The sequence below is a fragment of the Monodon monoceros genome, unplaced genomic scaffold (genome assembly GCF_005190385.1).
Source record: "Monodon monoceros isolate NGI ecotype Baffin Bay Population unplaced genomic scaffold, NGI_Narwhal_1 Super_Scaffold_3, whole genome shotgun sequence".
Classification (NCBI taxonomy): Eukaryota; Metazoa; Chordata; class Mammalia; order Artiodactyla; family Monodontidae; genus Monodon; species Monodon monoceros.
This window is the reverse complement of record NW_021703780.1, coordinates 40468522-40489374: the sequence shown is the minus strand read 5'-3', so window position 1 is coordinate 40489374 and position 20853 is coordinate 40468522. Positions and strand designations below refer to the sequence as shown.

The 20853-nt window shown below is 49.8% G+C and overlaps 3 protein-coding genes and 1 pseudogene across 6 annotated transcripts; 1 reads left to right on the top strand and 3 right to left on the bottom strand.

Annotated features, from left to right (window-relative positions):
* Positions 1-127: 127 nt before the first annotated feature.
* ZBTB22 (zinc finger and BTB domain containing 22) lies at positions 128-3663 on the bottom strand. Of its 2 annotated transcripts, none has more exons than XM_029242523.1 (2): positions 3374-3458; positions 128-2712 (listed from the first exon to the last, which is right to left on the bottom strand). In XM_029242523.1, the coding sequence occupies exon 2, from the start codon at positions 2641-2643 to the stop codon at positions 733-735; it is 1911 nt and encodes a 636-aa protein (XP_029098356.1). In that variant the 5' UTR covers positions 2644-2712; positions 3374-3458; the 3' UTR covers positions 128-732. The 2 variants fall into 2 exon arrangements, with proteins under 2 accessions (XP_029098356.1, XP_029098355.1); XM_029242522.1 differs by lacking the exon at positions 3374-3458 and adding an exon at positions 3598-3663 and having other exon boundaries at positions 134-2712.
* A 303-nt stretch (positions 3664-3966) lies between these two features.
* Positions 3967-8467, bottom strand: DAXX (death domain associated protein). 3 transcript variants are annotated; one of them, XM_029242524.1, is made up of 8 exons: positions 8398-8461; positions 7243-7501; positions 6257-7088; positions 5917-6131; positions 5535-5757; positions 4898-5372; positions 4528-4738; positions 3967-4360 (listed from the first exon to the last, which is right to left on the bottom strand). In XM_029242524.1, the coding sequence occupies exons 2-8, from the start codon at positions 7447-7449 to the stop codon at positions 4301-4303; spliced, it is 2223 nt and encodes a 740-aa protein (XP_029098357.1). In that variant the 5' UTR covers positions 7450-7501; positions 8398-8461; the 3' UTR covers positions 3967-4300. The 3 variants fall into 3 exon arrangements, with proteins under 3 accessions (XP_029098357.1, XP_029098358.1, XP_029098359.1); XM_029242526.1 differs by having other exon boundaries at positions 4123-4360; positions 7243-7498; positions 8398-8467; XM_029242525.1 differs by lacking the exon at positions 8398-8461 and having other exon boundaries at positions 4116-4360; positions 7243-8201.
* A 2543-nt stretch (positions 8468-11010) lies between these two features.
* Positions 11011-12634, bottom strand: LOC114907564 (small integral membrane protein 40-like). Its single transcript, XM_029243286.1, is given in 3 exon segments — positions 11011-11216; positions 11219-11290; positions 12616-12634. Coding segments are annotated over 3 exon segments (297 nt in total).
* On the top strand, positions 12633-15525 carry LOC114907563 (annotated as a pseudogene).
* The last annotated feature ends 5328 nt before the right edge of the window (positions 15526-20853 follow it).

Below are 20853 nucleotides of genomic sequence, written 5' to 3'. Positions count from 1 at the left end.
CACACCAGAGGCACCCCCTCCTGTCCACCCCAACCCCGAATCCACTTCCCTGAGAACCCTTACTCCACCTTCCCCGACCTGGGCCAGGTCCCCAGCAAACACATAGGGGTTGTCGGGAAGGCAACTGAAATGACCAATAAATATTTTAATCACCGTTTAAAAAAAATAAGATTTAAAATAAAACCCTTGTACTCCTACGACTTACTCCTTGTCTCCACTCCCCCACTCCCCAGTGAGAATGGAGTTGGGGGACCCCCAAGGTGGAGGAAGAGGGATTAGGGTAGAAATAAGGGGCACATCCTTTTGGGGGGCAGGGTATGTTCTAGGACAAGGGTGGGGCTCAAAGGCCTGGTCCCCACAACTACGCAAACACAGACTTCAGGTACAGACTACAACCACCTGACCCTCGACCCAGCGACTCCAGGATGCTCAACAAGTCCCCTCTCCCTCCCCCCCACCCCACCACTTGCACCCTACTCGGGAGCTGGGGCTTCAGTGTACCCATCTGAAGGGAAGGAAGGGCTGAGTTCCGGTGATACTTTAGGGAGGAGGGGCTGAGGAGTAGAAAGGGGTGGCCCATGGTGCGAGGCGGTTCCCTCTCCAGAATATATACAAGTCCATAGAGATAGGAAGACAGTAAGTGTGTTGGGAGATCACCTACGGGCCACAGCGCCCCTGGCTAGTGATCCCTAATCCCTCTTCCCGGAAAGCTACCCCCAGTAGCTCGCCTCTTCAGTTTGCTCCTCCGCCCCCACTGAAGCCCATCTCCACCTTGTGGACGCTGGGCGGGGACCAGACCCGTCGAGTGGACGGGGGCGTGGCCCCACTCGCCTCGTCGCCGCTGCCCCGGCCGCCGGGGGACTCTCTCTTGGGCTGCAAGGCTGGCCCGGTGGTCCCCCCGGGTCCGGGTCCGGCCCCGCCCCCGCCGCCTAGGCGGTGCCGGCGCTCACAATGTCCCCGATGGCGCATGAAACTGTCTCGCCACATGAACTTCTTGGCGCAGACGCCGCACTCGTAGGGCTTGAGGCCTGTGTGTGTCTTCATGTGCTCTGTCAGGTGATGCTTCATCTTGAACTTTTTGTTGCACACGGGGCAATCAAAGGGCCGCAGGTTGAGGTGCATGTTCACATGGCGATCTCGCATGCTCTTGTGGGAGAAGGCCTTTCCGCAGTGGCACAGAAAGATCTTATTTCCATCCCCACTGCCTGTCCCTCCAGGAGTCCCGCCGGTGCCACCCGGCATGCCCAGGGCCCCTGCCGATGTGCTCCCCAGGGTCACTGCCCCATGTTCAGCTTGGTTCCCTGGTGGCTGGCCTGGAGCCTGTGAGGAGGAGGAGGAGGATGAAGAGGATGGGAAGACTAGGATCTGGTTGCCTTGCATGTCCAGTGGAAGCAGGGGCCTCGAAGGATGGGAGGGAGCATAGGAGGAAGGGGTTGGTCCCCCTGAATCATCAAGCCCTGCCCCAGGACCCCCACCTTCATAGGGGCCAAAGTCATTGGAGGACTCACAGAAATTGACCTGCTCCTCTCCCTTGTCTGGAGGCTCAGACAGGGTCCGGACGTCACTTATGCTAAGGGTAGCCTCAGATCCTCCCCCTGCTGGCACCCCGGAGCCACCCCCCAGCTCTTCATCTTCATCATCCTCACAGGTCAACACCAAGTCTTCCTCCTCATCATCCTCTTCCAGGTCTGGGTCTTGGGGAACGAGGGGCGCTGGTGCTGGGCAGTTTCCACCCCGTTTCACATATACCCAGTGTTTCTGCGGCACAATGCTGGGGGGTGCGTAGGTGGGCCGGCGGAGCCCAGCCCCAGGGACCACTGCACCCCTCCCATCCCCACCATCATCACACAGCTCATCTGCCTCCAGCAGCAGCTTCCCAGAGGTAGCCCCCCCACTGCCAACCACAGGGGCGGGGAATACAGGGCCACCTCCTTGACGCTCCCTACTGCCCACTGCAGAAGCTGCAAAAGCCTCCTGGGAGGAAGATGAGAAATCAGTGGACTCCCGAGGGCTGAAATAGTTGCTGCTGCTGGGGGACTGATTCTCACTGGCCCGGCTGGAGGCATGGAAGCGTACGGATCCCACAGTGGCAGGGGCCACGGTGCCCCCACTCCCTGAGGTGACCCCAGCACCAGGGACAGTGACCGATGTGGCTGCAGCAGTGGTGATGGTGGTGGTGGCGGCTGAGGCCCGGCCCTCTCGGAGGAGTTCAGTGCACTTATCCACGATGTGCCACATTTGGAGCACAGACCCCACTGTGAGGAAGTTGACAATGTCAGCAGCGGCCATGCTGAGGCGACCAGTATAAGCTGAAGCCAAGACAGTCTCGAAGGCGCCTGGGTCCATGACGCTGGGCAGCGAGATGGAGGTCATGCCCTTGAGTAGGACCTGGTCGTGGAAGTAAGGGGAAGAGGCAGCCAGGACAGCACGATGAGCCCTGAACTCCCGTCCCTGCACTCGGATGGACACATCACAGAGCTGGCCCTGCAGCCGCTGCTGATTGAGAGACTCCAAGAGGGCACTGGTCACCTCGGGGAAGGACACGTGCACTACTGCCGCTGCAGGCAGGGGCAGTGGTGGTGGGGCCAGCGATAGAGGCAGGGGGAGTGCTGCCCCGCTGGGAGACAGGGAAGATGGCTCCATGGTGTGGAGGGAAGGGGTACCCCCCCAGCCACAGGAACAAGGGAAGGAGGAGGGCGGCCGGGGGGGTCTCTGGAAAGAAAGAGAGAAGAATGATAACAACCCATAATGACACAGCCCTTTACAGTTTAAAAACATGTTCACACATTATCTGAGTAACTCCCCACAGTGACACTATAAGGTAGGTATTCCTTTCAACTCCATTTGACAGATGAGGAAACTGAGGCTCAGAAAGATTAAAAGATTATCCAAGGTTACACCATTAAGTGGCAGCACCCACAAACGCAGGTGTCCTAACTCCAAATCCAGTGATCTTTCCTTGGACGTTACAGAAATAAGGTGCTCTTGGGGAGTGGGGTGCCTCCCCTCAGAAATTCCCATTTGCCTGAGAGCCTGACTTTCCAAAATTTACCTTTCTGGGGTTTTGTACCCTTTTCTTGGGAGGGGGGCAGGTTGGCTCTGGTGTTGAAAACCACCCCTCTCTCCACTTCCCTTTAGGGCGTGCCCCCCCACCCCACGGCTCTCTCGCAGGCCACGCACCTTGCCCCCAGTTATCCCTAACCCCGCCCATTTAGGCCCCGCCCACCTCAAGACCCGCCCATGGCTTTGGGCTCCGCCCCTTATCTACCCCCGCCCACATCGGACCCCGCCCCCTTCTGCTCCGCCCCAAGCGCTACTTCGACCTCCTCTCCCACCCGGAAGGCGCCCCCCAACCCCGCGCGTCCCCGCTTACCGGGCCGCGCGCCCCCGGGCCCCCCCGCCCCTCACTCGGCGGCCAGAGCTGCAGCCTGGGCCCCTCCCGCCGCCATCTTGCGCCGACTCCCTCCGCCCTCCGCCTCCGCTCCGCCTCCCGCCCCTCAGGCTTTAAAGGCACAGGCGGGAACCCCGCCCGACCCGCTGGGCAATACTCGGCCGACTCGGCCACTTCTCCTTTAAAGAACAGCTTCTTCCTTCCACCTTAAGGGTACCAGGTCTCTTTCCGCCGCTGAGGACGCAGGACTCGGTTCGGCCGAAGCTCTCATTCCCCTTTAATTCGGTAAGCCTGCCTCTTCCCACTGGCGATGGGTCTAGGCCGTCGCTGACTGGGCTCCGCCCCTGAGCTGTGGCCATTAGCGGGTTTGCGGGATCTAATCGCCCCGGTCTCCCAGCTTCTGACAGTCCCCCTGAAACCCCGCCCCCTACCTCCGGGCCTGGATTGGCTAAATAACCTTGAGTCGGCCCGTGATTGGCCTTTTTACTGCTACCGCTCGAAGTGAGAAAGTAAAGCGCGTTCAGGAGGCTGAAGTACATTTTTTCAGCGCCTGGCAGAGGGCAAGGAGAAGGCCTGAGGGCGAGAAAAACTCCGCGAGAGGCGTGCTGAAGGCAGCTGGAAAGGGCAGATCCAGGGCTATCCCGGGGGAACGGCTAACCCTGAGGCAGAGAACAGCTCGTGCCAATCACCAGCTGGTGAGAGCAGGACAAGGAAAAGACAGGGATACAATAAGAAAAGAACTTTATTGTTTATTAATGTTTCTGTGTAAAACTTAAGCTTTTTTTTTTTTTTTTAAGAAACCACCAAAAGGCGATTAGCTCAGTCCATCCCTTCCTCAGTCATCTGCTTCCCACCGTCCTCCAAATACTATCCCAAAACATTTTGGAGGCAGGGAGGAGGGGGAGGCAGTTAATCAGAGTCTGAGAGCACGATGATCTCCTCTGGATCGCACTGTGTGGCCACACTCATCTGCGGGGGAGTGAGAGACAGAGAATCAGAGAGGTCTGGAACACAGCGGACGAGAAGCCAAGGGAAGGACTTATCAGAGAGAGGAGGTGATGAGTGCAGCAGACAGAATACCCCAAACTGAACAATGAAAGAGAATGAAGTCAGGAAACACAGCCTCCCCCTCTTACCTTAAAAGTACCAGGTCTGGAGGGTTGTGTTTGTGGGGTGTGGGACAACCGGGCTGGAAATGGGCTACAGAGGGAGCTGGTCACCAGGCCGTGGCTAGGAGAATCCACCCTCGTGGAGGAATCGGCAACTGGAGCCATGGAAGCCAAGGGGGAAGGCGGGCTGGGCAGAGTATGTGTCTTCTCATGCACTGCCCTTTGCCTTTCCACATAGCTAGAGACAGAAACATATGTGGGTGGAAGGGTATATGGAGACTGAGGATGGAGGGGGAGCTCCAGTTTCTCCCCGCAGACTCCGTTCCACAGTATGGCTCTCAGAAAGCCCCCGCAGTCCCTCCTTGGCTTCCCTCTTTCTCCTCCTTATTGCTGTTACCTCTTTCCTAATGGCCTGGCTTCTGTTTGCTTCTCCTTCCGAGATTTCTTGTGGGGAGGACTGGAATCTCCCCAGGTGTGAGGAGAGACGCCTCCGTTGAAGGAAGTGGAGGTGACCATGGCTGCTCCATTCTCCAAGACAGTGGTGAGGGGGTCTTCTGATTGCTTCCTGGAAGAGGAAACGTCCCTCTCCTCAGGGGAAGGAGTAGTATCCAGGGGCAAGGCTTCAATCTCTAGCTCAAAGAGCTGAGACATAGGGCTCTCTTCCTCCAGGGGCAACTCCTCGAGGTGCTCTCCACTGCTTTCAGCAACTACGCTGGAGGGGGCCGGGGGCTCTTCTGCCAGTGAAGATGGTGACACTGTGAGTCCTTTGTTTTGCTGCTCCCCCAACGACCCGCTGATCCCTTTGCGAGGTTCCAGGTTCTTTTCAGTGGAGATCTGTAGTGGGGACATGGGGCTCTTATCTCCATCCTTCCCTGGAAAAGAAGAAAAGAGGGGAGGGGTAGCAAAAGAACTAGGAGAAAGAAGACTGCTGAGAGGACACTAGGAGTAAGAGGAAGAAGGGAAGGATCTCAAACAGGGGGCTCATGCCCAACAGAGTAGAGGGAACCGATGAGAAGACTGTTTCCTTGACATACCTGCTTCCTCCTCCTCCTCCTCCTCCTCTTCATCGTCCCCCTGACCTTCCTGCATCTGTTCCAGATCCTCCTCTTCTTCAGAATCTGTGGCCTCCTCATCTTCCTCCTCCTCCTCTTCCTCTCCCTCCTCTTCCTCCTCCTCCTCCTCACTTTCCTCATCTTCATCATCAGTCTCAGCCTTGGAGGTGGTAGGGCACTCCTGGGATGCCATCCCACTAGGGCCCTGCAGGGGACAAAGGAGTTTCTCTAGGGAATCCCTTGCCCCAGAGGGGCTGCTTCTTGCATTCCTTCTGCACACGCCATGATCAGTCACCACGTACTCCCTCCTGGCCAGTGCAGTGGAAGGACAAGGTCTCTCTGAAGGGTGTATTCCCTTCCATACCTCACCAGAATCCAAGGAGGCTTTGGAGGGGTCTGCAGAGTGGGAAGAGGTGGCTTGGGGGAGCCGCGCTCTTCTCTTCTGTCTCTCGCCCTCCTCGCTCTTGTCTTGCATCATTGCATACTTGGAGATGACCTCATCCAGCCGGCTCATAGCCAGGCTCCGGTTCTCCCGCAGGCGCCGAGCCAGGGCAGGATCTGACAGTGCGGGATCAATGCCTATGTGGGAAGATATAAAGTCAGTGTACTCACCCAGAACCCTAGAAGAAGGGACTAGAGAGACATCCCCTCCACCACACACCTGACGAATGAGGGTTACCAAGGAGCATCTCACTAATGCCTACCTGGCCTATAGTCATCTGTGAGGTGACAGCCAAAGTTGTAGATGAGATCAAGGTGGCGACGCTCCTGTAACCTGATGCCCACATCTCGGAAGGCATCCTGAGCCATGAGCTGGAGCTGCTGTCGGGGGAGGCCAAGGCTGTGCCGAGCAGCTGCCTTCTCTACGGCCCGCAGTACGTCTCCATAGTCAGGGAAGGTATCAGGCCCTGGCTTGTTGATGAGCCGCTCAATGCGCCTGTTGACCTCTGGGTAGCGGGTACCACGGTAAGGGATGCGCTGCTCTATGACCCGGCCTGTCAGTGAAGAGCAGTCTTTCAGCTCACACAGCCGCCCAAAGAGGCGCATCAGCTTACGCTTCAACCTCGCCTCCTGCAGGTAAGTGGAGTCTGGGTCATCCAATTCTGAGAGATCCAACTCCTTTTCCTGCAGCCGCCGGATCTCTGCCACGTAGAGTGCCAGCAGCTGCTCCAAGCGCTGGATCTGCCGCCGGGAACCATGGGTCCTTGAGGCCTCAGAGGCAGTGGTCTCAGCACTTGTGGGGTCCAAGGAGGGGTCTGCGGGAGGGTTATTCCCAGAGGGCTCACTAGAGGTGGTGGCAGCAGGGGCCAGGTTCAGCTTCTTCTTGGCTGAGTGGGCCTTGAGAACAGTGCAGAGCTCATTAATGTAGACATAGAGCTTAGCTGGCCGGCTCTGGGCCCGAGAGAGGACCCGAGAGAGGATGTTGCAGAACTCCGCCGAGGCCAAAAACAGAGAGTGGGCCCGCTGCTGCCGGTTATAGAGGAACGGGACCACCTCAGGGTGGTCCGCCGTCTGCGTCTTACACAGTTCAAGGAACTGGAAGGTTCAGGAGAAAAAGGGAGGGGGAAAGAGACAAGGGATGGGATTGAGAGAAAGAAGGTGAGGTGGGGTTAGTGGGGAAGAAAGGACAGGAGAGCCAGTCAGCCATCCCCCTCCCTGGAGTACAAGAATCTTCTCCCCTAAAGCTCACCTCTTCAAACAGCTTCTCATTCTCCAACTTGTAGCATTTCTTGCCGCCCGAACTACAGCTTCCTCCAGCCCCATGGGGCTGGGAGGAGCCAGGGGCTTCTGCCCTGGGTGAGGCCGGATTGGGGGGTGGGTGGGAGGGCCCTGGCAGAGCAGCTGCTTCATCTTCGTCATCATCATCCAGCACGATGATGCTGTTAGCGGTGGCCATGGGGGATCAAATCCCCCGGAGGGAGGAAGTGTTGGGGATTTCGTAATTCCTGCTGGAAGGGGATGGGGCCTCAGACAGAGCCCCTCCAGCATAGCCCCATCCCTTCATCTCACACATTTTTCAGTCTTCTTGGGTTTCAAAACACCCAGCCATGCCCAACAGTGTCCTCACTGCCTATCTTCAGCAACCATTAGTACCATATGTTTTTTGGGCCCTTTACTATGGGAGCCCCAAACCATCTGAAAACCTTAAGTCCCACCCCCAGCTCCACCCCTCACGTCGATATCCGGTCTTTCAGTTGCATTTCCCCACTATTTCTCATAGTTGGCAAGTTGATTCTTCCTCTCAACCCCTGGACGACCTCTCACATTGCACTCCAGATTTCCTTGACATCCCCTCGAACAGATACCACACCCCCGCTGGCACCACCTCAGGTGTTTTCCCCTTTCGTTCTCACACACATCAAATCCACATCCTCACTCCATCCTGAAGGTTCACCCCAACTCCGAGACTCTCTGAGGCGAAGAAGGTTCCCTCCCAACAATCCATCCCCCTTTCTCCTACTTAAATTATCTCCATATTCTACCCTCTGATGGCTCTCCTCAAACCGGGGCGTTAGGTTGGAGATATTTCACCTCAAGTCCCCCTACCTCTCACCCCACCCTAATTCTCCCCATTCTCTTTCTGGGACCTGTAACCGACAGTGAGCCCCACACTGGGCTCTCCTGCTTCCACTCAGATTCCAGCCCTGAGTCCGGTCCTTCCCCTAGATGAGCTTCCCGCCAAGTACCCCTCCCCCAGTTCAGCCCCCGGCCGCCCCACTCCCCTTCAGGGATAGGAAGGAGGGTACCACAGCTTGCCCCTCAGACTCAGCGCCCAGAACCCCCCAGTACCTGTCCCTCGACATTCCCGCCCCCGCCTTCGCTCCCCGCACCGTCCGGCCCCCACCTCAGAAACAGTCTCTCGAGAAGACCCTCGCCGCTGATCTCAGAACCTCGCATGGTTCCCTCCGTCTTCCTTCCCCCTCCCACCGCAGGCCCTACTCCGGACCGGAAGCCGCGGAGTTTCCGGCTACAGGCACCTAGGTGCGGCCATATTGTCGTACGGAATCCAGTCCCCCCCCCCCCCCCCCCCCCGCCCCCGGTGGCCGGAAGTGACGGTGGACCCGCCCCGCGAGGGCTTCTAAGGCCGCCCACATAGTCTGCGGCTCCCTTCCCCCTGACCTGCAGGGGGCGGAATTGTCCCATCCGGGGGTCCCAAATGCCTGGAGGACGCCATTTTGCCGTACGGCGCTGGCTACGCCCGGATTGGGGCGCGCCGCCAGTGGAGCTCTTTTCACCCGGTGCTTCTGCCACTCCGCCAATCAGAAACTTCCCGCATCCTGGCCCAACTGCCAGCGAGTCGCGTGCCGGGAGGACTGAGCCACCTGTCCAAGCAGGGGAGGGGGGAACGGAACAGGGCAGCTGAGGAATTGGCCCTCCAAGGCTGCACAAGGGTGCATGGAAGGGCGGGAATCTCTTAAGAGGGAATTAAAACTTTTTGCATCCACTGGGCTATTGACAAGCCTTCTGGCGCTGCTTTCCTACCTGTCAGGTACCAGTTTCCACGGCTTAATCGAATGCGCCTGTCATTCCTTTCTATGGGCTGTGCGCTCCCTTGTCGCTGTCCAGAAGCTATTTCTACATCCAGTTGCCTACATCTCCCAATCTTGAAGTCATAACACATGCATACAAATGAGCACAACACGCTGTACAAATGTGTTATTATTACTGCTATTGTTGTTGGTTTGCTTTTCAAGCTCCACCACAGAACTAATGACCAACCAAGTAGGTGGGACCTGGGTGGTTCTCCTTCCTTTTCTGGAGGGGATCCCCGAGGCGCAGGCGCTGATGACCAGGAGGCCGCGCTTTGTCCAGGGGCTCCAGGGCCTGAGGACGGGCGATGTGGGGAGGGGGCTCTGAGAAGAATCTGTGCCAATTGCCGCTGTGAAGGCTGTGAGACGAAATGAGGCTCGTAAAATACCTCGAGTCTCTCTCGTCCTCTTCCTCTGAGAGAGCTGATGAAAGAAGGAAGAGAGAAGAAACCGACTTTGACGCCCGCCTCGCCCCCACCCACCCCACCCCCTAACCCAGCTTTAGGGAAGCTGGAGGGACTCGTGGAGGCAGAGCTGGGTCCAAAGGTGAGCTTCTGGGGAAACCAGAAATGTTAATACGGTTCCAACTGCTGAGTTTCCCACCTCCTGCATCCTTGCGAATTCCACAGATGGTGAGCATCTTGCCACTTTCTGGGACCACAGACCCTTACATCCCCAAGCCCTCAGAGTCCCAGAACCTCAAACTCTCCCTTCCATTAAAGAATCCCACACCACTTCTCTCCAGTCATCCAAGCTTATAGTCTTCAAATTGGGGGACATGAAGACTTGCCCAAGGGTACTCGGATTTGGGAGATATAAGGGACTTAATTTCCAGATTCTCAATTTTCCCAAAATTTGTTTTCCTCAGTAAATTCCTGCAGTAGAGCTTCTCCTTCTTCCTTTTCTCTTTTACAATAGACTTTCTCCCTCTTAAAAAAAAAAAAAAAAGGATACTGTAGTTCTCAATCATGAAATCTCCTCGGGATAATGTTACCATGTTTTTTGTTTGTTTGCTTTTTGGTTTTGTTTGTGTTTGTTTTTGTTTTGACCACTGGACTGCCAGGGAATTCCCTTACCTTGTCTTAAATAAAGAGACATGTAACCTGTTTCTTCAAGGCACCACGAGCACCACCTTGTCTATCTCATTTAAAATGTACTTTTAGGTAGTTCCCTGGCAGTCCAGTGGTTAGGACTCTGTGTTGCCAAGCAGGGTGCCGGGGTTTGATCCCTGGTCAGGGAACTAAGATCCTGCAAGCTGAAACAGAAAAAAAATGTACCTTTAATATTAACAATTATGAAAATGTGTACAATCTTTATGCTATTTAATCAGTTCTGCTCACATAATAATTGTAATGATAACCCAGAAGAAATTTTTCTAAAAAACTAGAGTCTTATGGTCACAAGAAAGAAAAATATTTTTCATCTCAATTAATATATATGTTTATGTAGGAAAGAGTGACAGATTGGTCAATAAAAGACTTTCAAGTATAAAAGCATAAAATTGTCTGTGGAGAAGTAGAATGGTAATAGAAGTTCTAGGAGAAAAGAGAATGATGGAAGAAGAAAAGGAAGGATTCCCAATTATATTTTTAAACGAGTGGTGGTGAATATCAAGTCACTCTGATATTTCAACTCCCCTGGACACACAAAAGATTGATTTAATTGTTTTATTTTAAAATGTGAATATTTTTTGTATGCCAGGAATTACATCCTTGAAACAATGTTAATGTATGATGAAAAGTTTTAGGTGCTTACTTAAAAATACTTGAGGAGTATAAACTTTTTCAAAATTAATTCCCGGAGTATAGGTGCAGAAATTTTAAGATAGCTGCTCTCAGCTCTCCAAGTGTCCCTCCAAAGCCCCCATTTCCCCCTTTCTCCCCTCTCACCTCTGTGGCAGGGAAAGAGGACGTTTATAGGAAAGGCGGTCACAGTTCCAGCTCCTCCTCCATCTGAGGTGTTCTCAGGAGCCAGTCCCCAAACTTTGCCCATGGTAACAGCCACAGCAGCTTATAAACAGCCTCCAGCGTCAGTAGTGTCAGGATGAGGACCAGGAAGATAAAGAAGGCCTTGTCCATGGCCTGCCGCAGGGGACCCCTGGGAGGAGAGGGCCTCCGGGCAAACGCCAGGAACAGTCCTCCTCGTCCATGTCACCCTCCTCCTCAGCCCTCTTAACCCGCTGTGTGACAGCTGGCTGGAGCTCGGAGGCTGGGATGGAAGCCCTTACTCAGCCTGGCCAGGATTAAGGGGCGTGGTGTTGGCAAGTCCTGCACCTGCCGAGTTTGACCCTAATTCCCCCAACCAAGAGAAAGAAAGGAGAGGAGGGCCTCTGAGCCTTTGGAACAGTCAGTGCAATGTGAATGGTCTGGATTAAACAATTCCTAAAGTCTGTCCAGCTTTACCGTTTTATAATTCTGTGTTTTGGAAGCTGAAGGCCCAACAGAGACATGCCAGCTGGAGCTGACCAAGTCATACTGGGCCTCTAAGCTTAATGCTCAAGGTCTTGGGCCCCTACAGACAGAGTGGGCAAGTGGACCTAGTATGCTAGTCAAGCACCTAAGGCCCTTTTCGGCTTTACATTGGGTGGTTGGGGGGGTGGGGGTGGGACACGCCTAACCTAGGTGGGGGGAGGGGGGAGAGCGAGCATTGGTGGCTACAGTCCGCGCAGGCTCGTAGTTCTTCCCCAGGTCTGTGGGGCCCCGAAGTTGCGGCGCTGAAACCCCTCACTCTCGCTTCGTGACTTTGAAGACGATTATATCAATCATTGGACTGCAGGAGCCAGGGCGGAGGTTTATAAAAAGAGAAAGAACATGATTGGCCAGCGGTGCGAAGGAGAATGATTGGGACTTAACTATTGGGGCAATAATAAGGAAGAGCGAGCTTGTACGTGAGGGGCGTGGTCTGAGAGTTGCTGGTGGGAAATGTCCAAGAGGCTGTATTGTGGCACGGGTTGAAGGCCTTTTCTTGACCCTGTTCCCCAGGCACTGGCCTGAAAGTTCGTGAGGGAAATCGAAGTCCATATGGAGACCGGCCCACACCCGCCCCGTAGGTGGTGGTTGGGGGGTAGAGTGTGGACAGCGGAGGAAAGGGCCCATAGTGAACCTCATATCTGGAGCCTCTATGGTCTCTTACCTAAACTCCAGTTTGATCTTAAGAAGAAGACATTGTTTTCTTGGGAAGAACTTGTTTACCCCAAAATGGTACAAAGGATGTCACAGGTTTTTTGTTGTTGTTGTTTTTAAAATATTTTTTATTTATTTTGGCTGCGCTGGGTTGTAGTTGTGGCATGCTGACTTCGTTGAGGCATATATGTGGGATCTAGTTCCCGACCAGGGATCGTACAGTGCCCCCTGCATTGGGAGCGTGGAGTCTTACCCACTGGACCACCAGGGAAGTCACAGTTTTGTTTAGAGTCAACTCGTGTTATCATTTGCTACTGCCACAGGAGGTCATTACAAGTCAAAAAAAAACTGGATCAGGGTCCAAACTAATCATTTATTAGTTGTGTTAATTAAACAAGGAGGCCATCAGACTGAGTGGCTCTAATGTCATGGCGGCCTACTTAAGCAAGCCAAAATCTAAACCTGTAAATGCCTCAAGGTCATGTAATCAAGATGCCACGGGAGGGAATTCCCTGGCAGTCCAGTGGTTAGGACTCAGCACTTCCACTCCAGGGGGCACAGGTTCGATCCCTGTTTGGGGAACTAAGATCCTGCATGCTGGGAGGCACAGGCAACACAAAAACAAAATCAAAACATCAAAACAAAACAAAAAAACACTAAAGGACAACCAATCACACACAGCCAACTAGGCTAAGCTATAGCCAATCAAATAATTTCCTTTCTCTGTTTCCACACTTTCTCCATTTAAGTTTTTCCTCTGGCTGAGGTCTGAGGAGCGCTCATAACCACTTCTGGTTTGGCGCGGCCCCATTTGAATGCATTTTTTGCTCAAACTTAAAATTTTAACATGCCTCAGTTTACCTTTAACAGTTGTATGATGGAGACCTTGGGCCAGTCAGCTGACCTTTCTTTAGTTTTTTTATAAAATTGAAAAAGTCTTGCCTCACAAAGTTGTCAGGAGGGACAAACGAAATAAGATTTTTTTTTTTTTGTAAATTATGAAGTGCTGTGTAAACATAATGTATTAATTTCTGATACCCTCACTATGTCTCAGGCAAGTTTGCAATAAGGCCACCCAAACACCTTTATCATCTCCTTATAGTTCCTTCCCCATGGTAGGTTCAGCACTAAGATCTTGTGTAATACATAAACTCAGCACTTTATTGAATTTAAAAAAATTTTTGAAGTAATTTCAAACTTACAGAAAACGCTTAAGAACAGTATCGGGAACTCTGGTATCCTTTTCACCCTGATTCCCCATTTGTCAACATTTGGGTATATTTGCTTATTTCTCTCAGCCCCAATATAACCATCTATTATGGGTTGAATTGTGTCCCTTCAAAATTCAGATAGTGAAGCCCTAACTCCCAGTACCTCAGAATATGACCTTATTTGGAAATAGGGTTGTTGCAGATGTAATTGGTTAAAATAAAATGAGGTCATACTGCAGTAGGGTGGACCCTTAATCCAATATGACTGATGTCCTTATAAAAAGGGGAAATTTGGACACAGACATGTCCAGACCAGAACATCACGTCCAGACCAGCATACGTCAAGACCAGAATGTCATGTGAATGTGAAGGCAGAGATAGGGTTGATGTGTCTACAAGCCAAGGAACGCCAAAGATTGCCAGCAAACCACCAGAATCTAGGGGAGAGGCATGGAAGAGACTTCTGTCACAGCCCCTCAGAGAGAACCAACCCTGCTGACTCTTTGATTTCTGGCTTCTAGCTTTCAGAACTGTAAGAAAATAAATTTCTACTGTTTAAGCCACCCCGTTTGTGGTACTTTGTTATGGCAGCCCTAGCAAACAAATACACCACCCTAATCAGGAAGTCAACACCACTGTCTAATTATAGGTACAATTCAGATTTCATCAGCTGTCCCACTAATGCCTCTGTCCTTTTTGGTCCAGGATTGCAAATCGCATTTGGTAGTCACATATCTGCAGACTCCTTCAATGTGGGCAGTTCTTCTGTCTTTCTCTTTCATGAATTAGTTTTAAAGAGTACAGGCTTTTCATTTCTGTACAATCTCTCCAACCTAAGTACATGTTGGGGCAAGAGAGAAATGATGCGGCCTTTGTGTATCATATCAGGAGTTGCTGGAGGCAAAACCATCTCACTCCTGATGCTGCCAAACCAGTCTGGCAGGTTCTCCACCTTAAAGTCCTAACTGTCCCTTTGTAATTCCTAAGTATCTGGCACATCACCAAATCTCCACCTACCTGCCTTAGCATCCCTTTATGACTCTCATCGGAATAAGCATGATGATGTTTATTTTTATTTTTAAAAGTTATTTATTTTTGGCTGCGTTGGGTCTTCGTTGCTGTGCGCAGGCTTTCTCTAGTTGCGGTGAGCGGGGGCTACTCTTCGTTGTGGCTTCTCATTGTTGTGGCTTCTCTTGTTGTGGGGCACGGGCTCTAGACGTGCAGGCTTCAGTAGTTGTGGCACGTGGGCTCAGTAGCTGTGGCTTGTGGGCTCTAGAGCTCAGGCTCAGTAGTTGTGGTGCACGGGCTTAGTTGCTCCGCGGCATGTGGGATCTTCCCGGGCCAGGGCTCGAACCCGTGTCCCTTGCATTGCCAGGCAGATTCTTAACTACTGCGCCACCAGGGAAGCCCGATGATGTTTATTAAATGGTGATTTTTTTTTTTTTACTCCGTCATTTCTTCTTCAGTTTTCAGTCAACAATCGACTATAAAAGAACATTTCTTTCTCCCTCATTTATTCATTTATTTATTTATATCATATGGACTCATGGATTCCAATTTTACTCAATAACTTGTAATCCATTACTACCATATTTACTTATATTGCCTGGACCCATGCATTTCTATTTTATTTAATTAATTGTAGTTAGTTACTATCATCATTGATTTCATGCACAAATTATCCCAAATTTGGGCAGCGCCAGACTCTGGGATCCGTGCCACCTGGCGCCCACCATTCCCACGGGAGAAGATGGGAAGCCCATGGGCTTGGTGGTGCAAGTGGAGTTCATAGGCCGCAGCCGCAGCCGCAGCATCGGAGCTGGAGGCTGCCACAGCCCCAAGGGCCCCCAGCTGGTGGGGGGGGGGAGGGCTGTGAGGGCTTCTCTGATACTGGTTCGAACAACTCTACTTGTCGTCAGGCACCACGGAGGAGGAGCTCCTGCAAGCTGGACGAGCAGCTGGACATCCTGGCGCTGATGGAGGTGAAGATGAAGGAGATGAAGGGCAGCATCCTCACCTGTGTCTCACTGAGGCCAAGCTCCGTGAAGAACTCCTCGAGAGGGATCGGCTGCTGGCTATGGCTGTCATCCGCAAAAAGCACAGGATGTGAACGAGTCCCATTTCGGCCTTCGGAACTCCCAGACACCTAGCAGCTTAGTGGGGACCTTAGGCCGCCGCTGTTGAACTCTCTCATACTCCTGGGGCACTGGTTGAGAGTACTGAGGCTTAGGGCAGTTGGGCTCTTGCTGGTGACCTGGCACCCTCTCTTGTTTCCTCCTGAAGCAAGCTCCTGAAGTCTGGGATCTCAGACTCTGCACCGGTGACACCAGCAATTATGACTTTGTCTACCCCTCCCCACCTTCACCCCCACCCCCAAATTTACGTTGCAGGTTCTGGTGAAGCAGAGGCTTCAGAACCATTGAACTTGAAACTTATCCCCTACGGATGCAGGCAGGATGCCCAAGGAATATGGGTTTGGGAAGACGACACCTTGAGTTTGGCCAGTAATCAGAACTATTCCACGTGTAGTGATAAGAGATCCAAGTAACATCAGTTCTACTTTTTGTGCTTTTCCTTCCCACGTGCAGCCTGTGCTTCTGATAGGGACTGGCAGATCTGTGCCTCTCCCTCCTAGGACCTCCCTCCCAGGAGGCCATCTACAAGGCAATCTATGGGATCTCGTGGAGATCCAGCTTGCCAGGGACGTAAGTCTATCCTGTTATGTTTGCTACAAATTCTATTTTCTGCACAATTAGTCAGATTAAAGTTTTCACTATGTTTGTTTGGCAAAATGAATTAAACAGAAAGTAAGGTTGAAAAAAATTATCCCAAATTTGGCAAATGAGAAAGTGCTCCAAGCTGGTTCCTGTGTCCTTTTGCAATGTCTACAACATTATTTGATTACTTTCTGGTACAAGAGGTAATTCAGGCTCAATTTGTACTTTTCCTGACTCAGCCCAGGAATCAACCATTTCTTCAAGAGCCTCTGGCTTCTTTTTTTTTTTTTTTAATAAATTTATTTATTTTATTTATGGCTGCGTTGGGTCTTCATTGCTGTCTGTGGGCTTTCTCTAGTTGCAGTGAGCGGGGGCTACTCTTCATTGCAGTGCGTGGGCTTCTTATTACGGTGGCTTCTCTTGTTGCGCAGCACAGGCTCTAGGCTTCAGTAGTTGTGGCTCGAGGGTTCTAGAGCGCAGACTCAGTAGTTGTGGCTCACGGGCTTAGTTGTTCCACGCATGTGGGATCTTCCCGGATCAGGGCTCAAACCAGTGTCCCCTGCATTGGCAGGCGGATTCTTAACCACTGTGCCACCAGAGAAGCCCTCTCTGGCTTCTTTTAACAAAGGGTAGTATGTGGAAACCAAGATCTGGGTGCCAGATATCTTCATTGCTACAATGATGCCATCGTTCCTAGGCCTTCTCAGCAAATAGAGCTAGGAAATATATGAATGTATATATGTATACACATACATACACACACACACACACACACTGTTCCAGTTACTATAGCCACCTAACATACCACCCCAAAACTTGGTGTAAAACAACCATTTTATTATGCTTATGGAATACTGTGTCAGAAAGGACACTGTAAGGATGGCTTGTCTTTGCTCAGTGATGTCTGGGTCCTTATCTGGGGAGACTTGAAGGCTGAGGGTGACTTAACCACTGAGAGCTGGGATCATCTGGAGGCATCTTCTGTCACATTTCTGGCAGTTGATGGCAGCCGTCAGCTGGCTCTCTGCTGGGGATGTTGGCCAGAACACCTGCACTTGTCCTCTCCATGTAGCATGAGCTTTTTCACAGCATGGCAACCTTGAGATAGTTAAGATTCTTACATGGCACTCATGGCTCCAAGAGCATGTTGAAATGAGTAAGGCAGAAGCTGTATAATCTTTTCTGAGCTAGCCTCAGAAATCATGCAGTATGACTTCTGCTGCATTCTGTTGGTTATAAGACAGTTACAAACATGTTTAGATTTAAGGGGAGGAGGTATGGACCTCATAACCCACTTCTTTTTTAAAATTATTTTATTGAAGTATAGTTGATTTACAAAGTTGTGTTAATTTCGTTATACATATATATATTCTTTTTCATATTCTTTTCCATTATGGTTTATCACAGGATATTGAATATCGTTCCCTGTGCTATACAGTAGGACCTTGTTGTTTATCCATTCTATATATAATAGTTTGCATCTGCTCATCCCAAACTCCCAATCCTCCCCTCCCCCATCCCCCCATCCTTGGCAACCACAAGTCTGTTCTCTATGTCTGTGAGTCTATAAACCAACCTCTTGACAGAAGAAATGGAAAGAGTTCAAGACAAAGTAGTAGATGAGAAAGACAACAAGAGTACAGCCAGTCCTTTCAAAGAATTTTGCCATAAAGGGAAGGAAAGAAATGCAGCATAATGTAGAAAGAAATGTAGGCTCAGAGGAAGGATATTTAAAATGGGCATATTTTGGTATTTTTATATGCTGATAGGAATGACAAAGTAGACAGGGACAGGGACCAAGGAGTGCAATTGTAGGAGTGATGCTCTGGACTGAGAAGGACTGGGATTCAGTGCACAAGTGGAGGGGGTGATCCTAGATAGACACATTTGTGATGCCTGGAGGGAGACAGAGTCTAAGGGCAGAAATGTAGGAGAAGGTGGGAAGTGGAAAAAGAAGTTCTTTTCTGTTGTCCCTGGTTTTCAGTGAACTAGGAAGTAATGTCATCAGCTGGGCATGAGGGAGTTGATTTGAGGAGAGAAAAGAAGGTGCCCCAGGGCAAGAATAAAAATGGAGGCTCACATATCATAGGTCTAAATTTTTTAAAGTTAATCATCAAGCTAATAAACTGTTAGGTATGTTCTTTACTCTTACTTTACCAAGTCTACTTTTATAACAACAAAAGAATGTGTGTAAACCAACACAGCTGGAAAAAATATCAAAATGACTACATTTAATTATTATCGCATGTATCTAGGTATTCTTTTGGTGGACCAGATATGGCTGGATGAGTAACAAAATAAAGATGTGCATTACTGGAGAAAGAATAGTCTCTTCAATAAATGATGCTGGGAAAACTGGACAGCCAACATGCAAAAAAAAAAAAAAAAAGAGAGAGAGAGAGAGACTAGACCACTACCTCACACCATTTACAAAAATCAACTCAAAATGGATTAAAGACTTGAATGTAAGACCTGAAACCATACAACTCCTGGAAAAAAACATACACAGTATGCTCTTTGACATCGATTGTAGCAATATCTTTCCGGATATGTCTCCACAGGCAAGGGAAACAAAAGCAAAAATAAACAAAGGAGACTATATCAAGTTAAAAAGCTTCTGCACAGCAAAGGAAACCATCAACAAAATGAAAGGACAACCTACCGAATGGGAGAAGATATTTACAAATCATATATCTGATAAGGCCTTAAAATCTAAAATATATAAAGAACTCATACAACTCAAAAACTACTTGATTTTTTTACATGGGCAGAGGAGCCAAATAGACATTTTTCAAAAGAAGACACACTGATGGCCGATAGGCACATGAAAAAGATGTTCTACATCACTAATTATTAGGGAAATGCAAATCAAAATCACAAGATATAATCTCATGCCTGTCAGAATGGCTATTATCAAAAAGGCAAGAAATAACAAGTGTTGATGAGGATGTGGAGGGAGAAAAGGAACTCTTGTACATCGTTGGTGGGAATGTAAACTGCTACAGCCACTGTGGAAAACAGCATGGAGATTCCTCAGAAAATTAAGAATAGAATTTCCATATGACCCAGCTATTCCACTTTTGGGTTTTATCCCCAAAATATGAAAACACTAATTAAAAGAAATATGCACCCCTGTGTTTATTGCAGCATCATTTACAGCAGCTACTCTATGGAAACAACCTAAATGCCCACTGGCAGATGAAAGGATAAATAAGATGTGGTGTATGTATATTAAATGGAATACTATGCAGCCATAAAAAGATTAAATCTTGACATTTGAGACAATATGGACGGATCTTGAGGGTATTCCACTAAGTGAAATAAGTCAGATGGAGAAAGACAAATACTGTATGATTTCACTCATATGTGGAATTAAAAAAAAATAAATGAATAAATAAATGAACAAACCAAAACAAACAAACACGTAGATACAGAGAACAGAGCAGTGGCTACCAGAGGTGAAGGGATGAGGGGAGGGTGAAGAGGGTAAAGGTGGTCAACTTTACGGTGATGGATGGAAACAAAATTTTTGGTGGTGAGCACACTATAGTGTAAACATAAGTAGAAGTATAATGTTGTACACATGAAACTTATGTTATAAACCAATGTTACCTCAATTTAAAAGAGACATGCATTATTTACAAGTTAATAAATATATATTTCAAACCATTTTTCTTATCTTCATTTTTGCAAAGTCACTAATTATGTTGTTATAACTGAGATTTTCATATAATCTATGTTCTATTAACAGTAATGGGCTAAAGAATTTAAAAGTTAAATGCAGGACTTCCCTGGTGGAACAGTGGATAAGAATCCGCCTGCCAATGCAGGGGACACAGGTTCAAGCCCGGGTCAGGGAAGATCCCACATGCCGTGGAGCAACTAAGCCCATGAGCCACAACTACTGAGCCCACGTGCCACAACTACTGAGCCCACGTACCACAACTACTGAAGCTCACGTAACTAGAGCCCATGCTCCGCAACAAGAGAAGCCACCACAATGAGAAGCCTGCACACTGCAATGAAGAGTAGCTCCTGCTTGCCACAACTAGAGAAAGCCTGCACGCAACAACGAAGACCCAACGCAGCCAAAAATTAATTAGTTAATTAAAAATAAAATAAAACTTAAATGCAACTGACTTCAAACTTTACATAATTTGAATATATTTTCATGAAGACATATAATGAAGTTAATGTAAAATTAAAATTATTATCATGCTTTCACATGTTATTTTTCTAATATTTAAATCATCTATTAAAATTGAAGTGTAAATTGCAAATTATACTGAATAAATATTAAAAGTTATTTATAGAAAGCTGCCATTTGAAGGGAGGGCTTCCCTGGTGGCGCAGTGGTTAAGAATCTGCCTGCCAATGCAGGGGACACAGGTTTGAGCCCTGGTCCAGGGAGATCCCACATGCCACGGAGCAACTAAGCCCATGTGCCACAACTACTGAGGCTGCACTCTAGAGTCCGTGAGCCACAACTACTGAGCCCACGTGCCACAACTACTGAAGCCTGCATGCCTAGAGCCCGTGCTCACAACAAGAGAAGCCACTGCAATGAGAAGCCTGCGCACCACAAGGAAGAGTAGCCCCCACTCGCTGCAACTAGAGAAAGCCCACGAGCAGCAGCGAAGACCCAACACAGCCAAAAATAAAATAAAATTAATTAATTAATTAAAAAAAAGAAAGCTGCCAGTTGAAAATTTAACTTTTTG

Coding starts and splice junctions, on each gene's coding strand:
- ZBTB22 (XM_029242522.1), bottom strand. CDS start 2,643: ATGGAGCCATCTTCCCTGTCTCCCAGCGGGGCAGCACTCCCCCTGCCT.
- DAXX (XM_029242526.1), bottom strand. CDS start 7,449: ATGGCCACCGCTAACAGCATCATCGTGCTGGATGATGATGACGAAGAT. Junction 6,132..6,256: donor CACAGATGACTATAGGCCAG/GTAGGCATTAGT, acceptor CTTCCCACATAG/GCATTGATCCCGCACTGTCA. Junction 5,373..5,534: donor GGAGGAGGAGGAGGAAGCAG/GTATGTCAAGGA, acceptor CTTCTTTTCCAG/GGAAGGATGGAGATAAGAGC.